Genomic DNA, 13,189 nt, shown 5'->3' with positions numbered 1-13,189 from the left:
TTTACCGGTAAATTACTGTAATCTTCTTTCTCTTCTTGACGTAATTTACTGTCTTTAGAACACTAGTGTGAACTATAAAAAGTTTGTTCGATGACATTTACTAATATACTAATATTACTAATATCTTATAAAATTCATTTCTTCTTCTTCACATGAAATTGAAATGAAAAGCACTGACGCAATAGATAGCAACAGAATCCAACGGAATTGTCATATTTGAGAATGACCCTTCAAAAAATCCACTTTCCACAAGTGGCACGAACTAACGAACTTGCCACAAGTTGGACGGACTTCGTGCCACTTGTGGTACGAAACACCGCCACTTGCGTCCGAGACGCTCGTGAGCCGTACAGTACAGGCTTCCGTATGTACCTGACGCAGTTGTGCTTAGGTCTTTATTTGTTCATGTGAATGAAGAAAAAGTTGTAGAAGCAGCTTAATCTACTAATCTGCTCCATGTGCTTTCATTCAGATATTTATTTTTTTTCTCATGTGTCTTCGCCTGTCCAAAGGATTATACTTTTTTTATAAAAAGAATAGAGAATAATATAATATGCTTCTAAAAGTGTCAAATATGTTTAATTTCAAAATGGTACAACAAATATTATTAGATGAAGAAAAGTATATATCAGATGTGTTTCAAAAAATGGCTTTACCGTTTACAGAGAAAGGTAAAAAGTGTTTTCTAAAATATAAAGTTGGTCTCACTTAAATCTCAAATTTTCAGTATCTTATAATAAAATTAACTCCAAATAAAACATTATTTTTTATTATACTACATATAGCAAAAAACCATTGACCATTTAAGAGGTTAAAGTAAAATTCAAAACGAACAGCTTTAGGATCATAACCCCAAAACAAAATAGTTATAAGTCAAGGAAGTTAGTAAACAAATTTTTGTCAGAGTAATGTCTGAAAATTTAATACAAAGTGCTTAAAAAATATTTTAAACATATTTTTCTGTCACTATCAGTTTTTGTAAATTTGTGTAACAATATTTTTGTAGAATAAACATTTGATAGCAAAGAAAAATTTCGGAATATAGGCCTCGGATTATACGACTTTTTTTGACTTTTTATGTTTTTTAAAAAAAATTTTAAACCAAATACGTTTTTTTAGTATACAATGCAGATCTTCTTTATTTCAATTATTCATCAAATTTTTAACTAAAATTCTTTATTAAATTAATTTATTTTAATAATTTTAATAAAATTATTCACAATTTCAATTATCTTAAAGTATTTTTCAATTAAAATTTTTATAAAAATTTAATAATTTTCAAAAAATTAGCAACTAAAATTACCAAAAAATTTTAATTAAATTATTTTAAAAAAATTTAATTTAAAAGCTTGTAAAATTTAATTATTTTTAAAATTTTCCATCTAAAATTTATTGAAATTTAATAATTTCAATTATAACTTTCCTGAAATTTAATTATTTTTAATGATTTTAATAATATTCTTCGAAAATTCAGCTATCTGAAACCATTTTTCATTTAAAAAGTTTTCAAATTATTGTATTTTTGCCTGCAATTTCGAATAAATTTTTTAGTAACATAAGTCATCAAAAATTTTTAATTAAAAATCACTTGAAGTCAATTAATTTCAAAAATCTAAATTGTAAATCTTTGAAAATTCAATTACTTTTAAAAAATTTTATCTAAAATTAGTTGATAAATTATTTTTAGTTCTGTAAAATTTAATTATTGTCTGAAATTAAAAAAAATCTTTTAAAATTCAATTATTTCTAAAAATGTCAACTTTAACTCGTCTAAAATTATTTTTAAAAAAATTTTCTTTAAAAATCTGTAAAACTTGATTAAGTATTGCCTGAAATACTCGATGGTATTAAATTTTTTTTCACATATAACCTGACAAATAATGAATTAACCTTTACGAGTATATACAAAATCGAATAAATATTTATTTTTCACATAAAAATATTATAGAACATTGACATGAAACAATTTTACTTATTTAACTGTAAGTTTATAGTTTATACAAAAAATAACTAACCTATAAAAGTTTTGCATCACTGACTTTTAATAAACAAAAACTTAACTAACTTTATTTTCTATTTTTTTTTTTTTTTTTGTTCGAAGCATCGACAAATGGTTGGTACATCTGCTAAAAAACTGACTGTACCAATTTTCGAGTCAATACCTCGAAAAATGGAGCTAAGATAAAATATGGAACTAGATACCGATGATTTACTTTTAAAAAATATGAAAAATTTATTTTAACAAATATATTTATATAGAAACTAAATACAGTTCTTCTACAATGGTATAATAATAATTTAATACAAACAAAGTAATTAGAAATACATTTAATTTGTTTTTTTAAAATTCGACTCCCGTCAACTTGAATTATTAAGAAAATGTCGAATCGAGTAAATTTAACAGCAGTGAATTATAATTATATTATAAGAGAATAATTATTATAGTGCCATCGATATTTAATTTGATGATGGGGTAAATATGTAATTGAAAATATAAGGTTAATTTACAAATTATTTGTGTTTTTAAATTTTCTACAATATACTATTTATCTAAAAAAGAAAATTACGACCATCGACAATTGGTGTATCATCGGTAACTGGTACACTTACCCTACATATTTTCTTATTTTTCATGAAGATTTTGATAAATATGTTTTTGAGATTTGTCCATATATACCTATATCAATAGATTCCTTTTTTAATATAAATCATTTTTTCTCATGATTCATTTTTGTTTTTTTTATTAACATTTACAAGTTAGAAAAATAAAATGATATATGATTTTCATACATAGAAAAAAACTGAACTGCAGCAAAAATGATCTGGTTTGACTCATTTTGAGTTTTTAGTGAATTGTTTCAAATTGAACCCGGTTACGTTCATTTTGAGTTCAAGATTAATGTTAAATTATCGGGGACAAACAAATAATTACTTACAAAAATATTATATAAAATAATTGTTCTTAATAAACAAAGGTATAGCTCTAAAGACAACTTTAGTTCTTGTAGTTGATTTACACAAATTAACGAAATTAAATAATAGAATTTTCTAGATTAGGAATCCTGTTGACGTTGTTGACTTCATTAACAACTGTGTTAGTGCCAATCATATAACGCAAAAGTATCTGAGCGCAAAAGGCGCTTAATTTAAAAATTGTTAAAATAAAGTGAATATGTAATGAAAACAATATAAATATGAAGAAAATTTTCATATTTTCAAAAATTTTATTACACAAGAATCAAATACATAAATATCATCCAAGTATAATGACCTTAACCCTTAACTGGCACCATGTAGAACAGAGCATTTTTTCGATCTCAAATTAATTGAATGCGTAGCTTTTCAATATTTTTTATATTTTAATATATTAGTTTGACATATTCTGAGTAATTTTGTAAGTTTTTTGATACAACTAATTCGATACAAAAGAATAAAGTACCATCAAACATTAATAATTCTAATTTTTAATTTTAACCTAAAAAGTCATATTTTATTCTGCAAAACAAATACCTTTTATGCAAGTCCTGCTGTTGTAGTAATTTTTTCCTTAAAGAATAAATGAAAGTAAAACTGGCACCTAGTTATCAGCCCCAAGTTAATTTTGAAAAAAATTATGTTAGCAATAACCTTAAAAGCACCCTTACCAAAAAATATGACATGGAAAAAAATACACTCGTGGATGACAATTTAAAAAATAAATAAAATTTAATTTAATAATTTAATTTAAAATAAAATAAAATATCTAATAAATACAAATTTTTCAAATGTTTCCGCGCTGTGCGGTTGGCTCTGGGGTGCTATTTTCGAAATGAGTTCCGTGCACGAATCGAAGACTTTCGAATAACTTTGTCGAAAACTGTATTCTCGAACTGTTCACTAGGCGTTCGTAGACGAAACGATTCGAGTGAAATACAACGAGTGGTCTTAACCACTCGAAGCAACAGTTTCGTGTTCGAATTTTGGTACTGCTCATGCGCAGTAGTATTATTTAATAATATTATGTACACATATTAAAAGGGATTCAAAGTTTCGAATTGTTATAAGTGTAAGAAGTGTAAATAATTATAAGTTAAATTTCATTTAATTTCTAAATATAAGATAAGTTTGACGTGGACGTTAATATTTGATCCGATAGTAGATAAAAAAAATTTAAACCTACATAACCACAAAAAACTTAAATAAAGGTAAAAGGAATTTGAACTAATAATTAAAAAGTAATAAAATTAAAAATTGGAAATAAATTTTTCATTACTTATTTTTATCAAAAACTGAAATGATATTTATATTGACTAATTTTTCTTTCGTTTATGCGTATTATATGTAAAATCAATTATAGAGTTTCATTCATAATAATAATAATAATAATAATAAAACATCATGTCGAAGTAATTTCATTGGTTCAAAAAAATTACACTGGAAAGTCACTAAAAATAAACGACGGCAACACTGTACAACCTATTCGTCTACGAACGATCGTCGAACGAAGTTTCGAATGGTGCTCGAGAATACGGTTGTTGCTTCGTGCACGAAACTTACCCATCGAATTTGCTCGCATACGAACAATATTCGAATGATTTCGAGAATAGGACCCCTGGACTTTAGTTCGCTCAACGCCACATAGGGAGGGCGAACATCTCTTCTCGCAGTTGAGCTGCCACTAGATATGTATATATAAGAAGTGAACCAAATTTTTTCTCGTTGAAATTTTTTTCTGCTCGATGTCTTTCTTATTTTTAAGGATGTGAGACAAACTTTTTTTCGGAAAATATGATTTCACTAATACTGTGATAACCATTTTTTTATTTTAATTGAATAATTAAAAATAAAATGATATTAATAAAAAAATTTCTTTTTAAATAATTGATTTAAAAAAACTTTTTAATATTGGCTTATGGTCCGTTACTCGTGTCAGTTTCCCATTAGGCTTTTATAAATAAACATACTATTTTTAAATTAATACCTTTTTATTTAGTTCGTTAAATTACCTTTATTATACATAATAATGTTGTCATTTTTTAAATGACCTCAGATTAAATTTTTGCGCAAAAATATTCAGTACTGGCTATACAATACACTTTTGAATACGTTGGGTCCAGCAGACTCGTTGTGTCATTTACGTTTGAACGCGGAATTGTGACAGTTAAGAGTTAAACTGAAAATATCGATATTGCAATTTTTTAAAAAATCAACTCACGTTAAATAACTATATAATTTTATGTTTATATAATTAATATCGTTGTACTTTAGTCCATTTGACGCTAAATTTAATAAACTTTCAAATGTTCTCTATTTGACAGCTTTAACTGCAGTTTTTGCGGAGATATTTTTATTTAAAGTGAAGCTAGTAAATACATATTTTCAAGTAATCCATCCAACTGTACCTACTGAAATTTTTTTATCCCATTGTAACTGTAAAAATTGTTAAAAAAAATTGTAAAATCAAAAAATTAAATTTTCACTGTATGATTTATTTTTTATGAATTTAAAATGTTTTTAACTTTTTATAAATTTTAGATTCTAACGAGGACAATGAGGGCGAAAACAATGAGGAGCGGCAGTTTATGGAAGGTTCGTATCTTCATTTATTTTATGTGTTAGTCTAAAATGTGTTATCTCTTCTACTGAATAAGTTTCAATGATATTATTAAAGATGTTGGTTTATTCGAATTATTATTATTATTTCTCATATAGGAAGCATTGTAATACAAAAATTTTTCGAACTCGATTTTTTGATGTATCATTATGTTTTTCGATTTCAGGAATAATACAAAAATTACATTTTTAAAAAATGTCGTTCTGCGCGTGGGTACTGATCGATTGTTTCAAACATTTTTTTTAAATACTGTTTTAAATTTAAAAAATGTTGAGCCTGGTCCGATCATGGGCAAACAATTTTTTAAATATTTTCGGAATTTTGAATTTTTTAAAAATATTTCTGGTTTTTTTAATACTACGTACGTTTATGTATTTTGGTGTGCTGATTATGAAAATCATAGTGACAATATCCGAAAATTTGATTTTTATGTCGAAAACAATAAAAAATCGGACAAGTGCGAGTTACACTCGCATTGAAACCGAGGGTTCCGTACCCATAAATAAACCTATTGAAATACTTTATACTTGTATTATATTTGTTACACGCAGCAACAATCCCAAAAATAATATGGCATACAAATTTTTGATTTTACTAATAATGAAATATTTTTGTATTCTATTTCTGTTAATAAACAAAAATATATCCAAAATACATATTAATAATTATAATTAAATTTGAAATCAGTATTTATACATTTTGAATAGGAGAAATAATAATTTTCTTATACAATATGAAATAATAATTTATTATTTAATTTAAGAAATATATTTTTTATAACAAATAAATAATTATTTTTTCATGTTCGAGTGTAGGGCGAATTATATAATTAGAACGCCCCTGATGAAATTAAGCCGTGAGGTGTCATGGCTACTGCTGCAGTATAAGGAAAAATAGTTTTTCACTATTTTCCTTATAACTTCTTTATTTTTTACAGAATTAATTCCAAACTTTTGGAAAAACTTCTTTAATATGTAAGGAAAAACTTTGTCGCGAGAAGTTTTTCCAGAATGAAAATTCCCTCGATAACTTTTTCAGTAGAAGGTTGAAAAACACATATTTTCAAAATTAAAACTTTATTATGATTTAACATTAAATAATAACAATTTTCTTGATTTTTTTAATGATTGTCGTCTTTAATAGTATAAACTGAATATAATGCACAAAATTTCAAAGAAATCCATCAATATTTGGCGAAATCACGACGAGTTATGTTTTAAAAGTCCATTAAATTATCGTAAAAAAATTTTCTACTTTTTTGCTTCTATTAATTTCAATATTCGTTTTATAAAAAAATCTCTAAGGAAAAAAAGGTGCGGATTTTCATTTTCTACAGGATGGCGTTTTTAAAAAATTTGAATTTTATTTTTTTCCATTTTTGGATCACCTGACTGGTCACAAGGCGGCTGCCTCAAGCGTAGGTCTCCTTATAGAATCGGGGTCCTCAATTCATCACTAAATTAATTATTTTGAATAATTTTAATGAAATTCTTTACAAATTCAATTATCTTCAACTATTTGTCAAATTGAAGAATTCATGAACTATAACTCTCCTGAAATTCAATTATTTTTAATGATTTTTATAATATTCTTCGAAAATTAAATTATCTAAAACCATTTTTCGCTTAATAAATTTTCAAATTCCATTTTTGTCTGCAATTTCTAAAAAAAATTTCAATAACAGAAATCATCAAAAAATTTTAACTAAAAATCATCATTATTTCTCAAAATTTTAACTTTAACTCTTCCGAAATTCAATTATTTTTAATAATTTTAATATTTTTTATAAAAAATCAATTATTTAAAAAGTTTCAAAAAAAAATTGAATTGTTGTCAAAAATTTAAAATAAAAATAGATTTGTTGAAATTTGCATAAAATTTATTTCAAATTTAAAGAATTTATTTAGAAAGTCCTACTTAAATAAAATTTTGATTTGTCTTAATTCGATTCTGAAATATTCGAAGTAAATTTTCGTGACAATATTTTTGTAGAATTATTCTCATTACAGAATTAATATAACGAATTTAATATCTAATAACATTAGTTATTTAAAGTAAAATATTTGTTAACTAATTAATGGCTTAAACCACTCTAGAACGTCCTAAAGAGACATAATTTTAATAATTTTGTTCAAGAAAAGTTTAACAGTAATAAAAAATATGTTTATATATATCTTTATTAGGTAGACTTTAAAGAGAAAAAAATACTTTATAAATTTTATTTTTTTAAAAAAAATATGAGGTTTACATGTACGTGATAGAAACCCATTCTTAGGAGAATCACTTCGCGATCGAAAAGGTTTTTGCTACAATTTTCATCTTAGAACAAAAATCAAATTTTTTTCTTTTTTTACATCTCAAAAGCTACAGAAAGACGTAGGGGATTTTTTTGATCGATTTTTAGACACTAAATTGTTTATAACTTTAAAAATATGCAACTTAAAAAAATCCATACGCCTTTCTCTAGGTAATGTTATTAAAAAGCTACAGTTAAATTTTTAGGTAAAAAGTTGTTTTGAGAAAAACGCATTTAAAGTTTTACTTATGATTTGTTGGATACACCTTTAATTTGCAATACCTGTGCTATATAATCAGTGAAATTTCAATGACAAGTTGTGAAAATTACTGAAAATTAGTTAGATTTTTTTTGATGGAGTAACACTGAAAAAAAGATAACGTTGCGTCACTTTTTCGAGTCTGCCAGCGCGACTCAGCTTTGAGGACTGTTGGGAGCCTTTCTGGGGCGCGCAACGCTCCCCAAACTTGTAAACCTCAATCTGGGGCGTGCTACGCGTCCCAGAAACGCACACAGCACACTTTAAGAGGCACACAGTAGTCCTCAAAGCTGAGTCGCGCTGCAAGACTCGAAAAAGTGACGCAACGCTACCTTTTTTTACATTCTCATTATAAATGAGAAAGTATTCATTTTGGTCGATTTTGCCTTTTTTTCTAATTCCAGTGAATCTCCACGTTTTAAGACCTCCTGATGCCAAAAAATAGGTTTTGAAAACCTGTCCGTCTGTTTGTTGTCTGTAGACACTTTTTTTGTCCTCACGATAACTTGAACAAATCTTAACGAATCGCTTTGAAATTTGGTATACTCTTTTAAAATGTAAAAATGAAGCCTTAGTTCGTTGGACAGACTAATCTTCCCAAAAATTAAAAAATTATTCAAATTTTGAATTTTCAGAAAATTCAATTTTTCTCAAATTTGAAAAAACAATTTTTTTTATTTTCCTTTAAAATGTCGACAGTATGAAGTATGAGTGTGTATTGTAAAGATTGGGGACTATTGCACAGTCCTTTAAAACTAATGCATAAGCAGGTGTGGTCAGATTAATTAGTCGCTATTCAAAGTGATAGCACGGTTAGTAAATTGTCTTCCAAAAAGACTCAGTGAAGCTTTGGAAGGATTGATTATCTCCAAGTTTTTGTACTTTGCTTGTTAAATAAATAAAGTAGAGTTTGTTCTCAGTTGAGTAACCAACTCACAAAAATAATATTATTAGTTGTTTCTTACGGCGACAACATAATTGGTGGCAGCGGTGAAATATTTAAAATTATTTGGAAGTTCATCCAAGTTTTAAATATCCAGAACCAAGAACTAGTTCCAGATAAACAAAGTATTAATTCAAAGTGAACGAGAGAATCAACAAAAGAGATATCCAGAGAGTTATCCAGATCTACAAAGACGTATCCAGAGAGTTATCCAGTTCTACGAAGTGTTATACAGAGTGTTAACCAAGCAGCGATCCAGATATCCATATCTACGAAGTGTTATCCAGAGTGTTAGCCAAGCAGCGATATAGATATCCAGGTCTACAGAGAGGTATCCAGAGAGTTATCCAAGTATACGAAACAGAATTCGAGATTTTCCAGTACTACGATCCAGACCAACATTCAAAAGCAACATTGAAGTAAGGTATATAAAACAAAACTACGAATCTTTAGAACAAGAGTATAAGTCCACTTTACGTACGTTGAACGGCGACCTTCATAGGGTGTGGCTAAGTTTGTTTTAAAGCGTTGGTATACTCCGTGATTTTATCAGTATTTCCATCGTCAATAAATAAAAAAAAACAAATTTCATATTTTTGTGTACTCCTTGTAGCAGGATTGCAAGAAATGAAATTTTAAATTAGAAAACGCGAACGGTTATAAAATAAAATTGTACGAAACGATATAGGAAATTTATTAAATCAAACTGGATTTAAATTCATTTAGAGAAAGTAGGGAAAACGAAACTATAGACACAGACAGTTCATCCCCTTCAATATCACTGACTGACAGACCTAAATTAGACAATATTCTAAAAATCATGCCAGAAACATCAACAAGTTCAAATGACCTTTTTCAAACAATTCTTGCAAAATTGGAAAGATTTGAAACAAGATTGTTAGCTATGGAACAACCAGTTAGAAGAGAGGAAGGTTTACCCTTAAATGAGAATCAATTAAACAGCGATCATGAAGAATTAGAAGAAGTTACAGAATATGATTTTGGAAAAAGTATAAAATTAATACCAGAATTTAACGGGAGCGGTTTAGAAAACTTCATTCATTTACTAAGATTGTCTAAAAAGAAAACAAAAAGAAATGAAAGACTAACATTACTTCATGCAATAATTGCACAAAAATTAGTAGGAAAATCGGCAAACACAATTAGAGCCGATGCAGTTAAAACATTTGCTGATTTTTTTTGAAAGATTACGAATTTTATTTGGAGAAAAGGATAGTTTAGAATCACTTCAAAGGACTCGCGATTCATGTATAATGGGCACAAATGAAGGTTTAGAGTCATTCACCTCAAGATTTATGCAGTGTCAGGATAAAATCAGGCAGTCTATAGATAGTATGAATATAACACCTGAAGAAACTTTCGTAAGACAGGAAATAGAAACAAGTGCAAGCGTCAGCACATTCTTAAGAAATATACGTGAAGAATTTGAAATTAGAATCCGTCCTCAGAAACCGAAAACTCTGAATGAATGTTTTAATATTGCCTCAGAAATTAACGTGAATATAAAAGATAAAAGAATAGAAAATTTTACAAGAAACCCAAGAAATGAGAACCCAGTTCCAAAACCAAGATTTAGTAAACAGACAAATATAGAAAAATGCAACCATTGCAAAAATGTAGGACATACAGAAGATGTCTGTAGAGGAAAATTGAGAGGTTTACCACCACGTCAAGAGAAAACTCAAAATTTTCAGTCACGATCGATCAACAGCAAACCACCAGACCGAGTGCAGTTAAGCGAAGAATTTTCTTTATCGGAGAACCCGCTAAGCACAACCTTCCACCGATCCCGAGAGAAAGAAGAAGACACGACACACCTATTGTGGCTTTAAAATTTGATAAATTAAAATCGGGAAAATTTGTAGTTGATACAGGATCGAATATATCAATCATAAAAAACAGTATGTTAGAAGGAATTGCCAACACAAACGCTGACGCCTTATCGCGCATTCCAAGGGTTCAGATGACAACAGACGGTACATATGATACGTTACAACAGCAGAACGCGCTTACTACAGGTGTAAACGAGGAAAATGAGAACCTGGAAGTAGATACGCAAACAGAAGACGACAACTCAATCATTGATGACGAAAATAAATACGAAAATATGGAAATAAATTCACAGACAGAAGAAAGTGATCAATCAATAATTAAAGACGAATTCAAGGTAATAAAAACTATAAAATTGATTACAGGTACTAAAGAAAAAAGGCAAGGGTATGCAAATTATTCTCTTTTGGAACCGATAAGTAACTTGAGAGATATACTTAAACCTATAAGAGACACAAATTATATTTGGAAAATATTAGTTTATGGAAGAAAAACAATACCTAAAGAAAGAGCTATATACAAAGTAGTAAGAGATTTTAACGAGGAAACAGAAGTACAATGGATCAGAGATATACCTCAAATAGATAATGATGACGCGAATAAAATACGATTAAAAAGAAACAAAATAGAACAAACAGGACAGTTAATTATAAAACGAGAATTTGGACCGACAAGGATAAAAGAAATTTGGATCACTAACGAAGAAACAGAAGAAAATGACAAAATAAAAATTAGTCCTCAGGTGACAGATGATCAATTATCAGAATTTTTAGAAAAAGAAACTAAAGAAGAAAGATTAAGAATTATTTACGAGGATATAGATGAAAGGAAAATATCGAGGATTCTTTTTAAAATATGGAAAGGAGGTGACAAGAAAATATATTTAATAAAGAAACACATTGAAACGAATAGAAGAAAATTTATAGCAGAAGCACATGAAGGAATATTAGGAGGACACTATTCTAAAGATATTACAGTACAAAAGATAAGAAATATGACAAACTGGCCCAACATTACAAAAGATGTTGAAGACTTCATCAAAACATGTGATTTATGTCAACGATTTAAACAAAATGAAAGAAAACAAGAATATTATGAAGAATCAGACATACCAGAAGGACCAAATGTAAAGACTTCAGTTTATCACCCACAAAGTAATGGAAAGCGATGAAAGAAACTATCAACATATTATAGACATTATAGACATTATCAACATTATAGACAATCATCACTTAGTATAGATAATTAAAATTCCGATTTTAGATGAAAAAGAAATGACAATAGTAAGAAGTTTACCAATTCCAGAATGAATAATTAATGGTCAAGCTATGGTGTTTTTACCAAACCAAGAATATATTTTGCAAACCAAAACTGAATACGTACTGATTGACAAGACAGATTTAGAAAAATGTAGTAATATAGAAGACTATAAAATCAGAAATTTGATAGAGCCTCAAAGTACCTGTAAAAATTTCGTTTAGGTTAATGCACGCCCTATACTTTTCCTATTGTATGTTTCTAATTTACGAGCGTGAAACGCGAGTGCCGTGATGAGAATGTTATCCTTAAAGTCAAAGTTCTTTAAGAAAATGAAATTTAATTTATAAAAACCAAATCGTCTCGGTTCGTTCGAAAAAAATCGATTGTAAATGTCATGAGTGACAATATAAAAATTATCAAGTTTATTGTATTTAATTAAAAAGAATATAATACTTGAGTTTCTGATTTTCAAACATTATGTCTGCAGGCGAAAAAAGAAAAAGTAATTCTTTTAATGAAGAAGCGGAAAATATTCAGTCAAGGTTTAATAATAAAAAGCATTTTTTGAAATTACATTAAGTTAAAAGATTAATAATATTTGTGATAATTAATTAATTTATGGATTTAAAAATAAAAATTTCCTTGTAAAAATTAATCGTTAAATTGTAAAAAATATTTATTTTATAAGTAATTAAATATATTTTTTACTGATTTTTCACGTTGTACAGTACTGAAGAAGAAAATTGAAATGCATCATTTAAATCAAAAAGACGTAAAAATAATGCCCTTTCCCTAGAAGAATCGTTTGCCTATTTTATTAAAGATGGTTGCAAAATGGGAAGATGCAAATTGTGTTTACCTGACAAAACCTATCCAGAAAAGAAATTGGTTTCAAAAACAACTCATGAAGTACAAATACAACTTATTTTTTGTAGTTTTAGTCATCAGAATGATAAAAAAAACTAATGAAACTTTGATTATTAGTTA

At 27.4% G+C, this 13,189-nt stretch overlaps 1 protein-coding gene across 1 annotated transcript in view; it reads left to right on the top strand.

Moving 5' to 3' along the window:
- The first annotated feature begins 408 nt into the window (after positions 1-408).
- Positions 409-13,189, top strand: part of LOC127280392 (surfeit locus protein 6 homolog) — a 38,784-nt gene continuing 26,003 nt past the window's right edge. Inside the window, exons 1-2 of the mRNA XM_051303349.1 lie at positions 409-671; positions 5,515-5,568. Coding sequence (XP_051159306.1) covers positions 554-671; positions 5,515-5,568 — 172 coding nt within the window. The 5' untranslated portion in view covers positions 409-553. The remainder of the gene's footprint in view (positions 672-5,514; positions 5,569-13,189) is intronic.

The sequence above is a fragment of the Leptopilina boulardi genome, unplaced genomic scaffold, assembly GCF_019393585.1.
Source record: "Leptopilina boulardi isolate dan_hultmark-lab unplaced genomic scaffold, ZJU_Lbou_2.1 LbouV2_244, whole genome shotgun sequence".
Lineage (NCBI taxonomy): Eukaryota > Metazoa > Arthropoda > Insecta > Hymenoptera > Figitidae > Leptopilina > Leptopilina boulardi.
The sequence above is the reverse complement of the archived record's forward strand: the minus strand, read 5'-3'. Positions and strand labels throughout refer to the sequence as shown.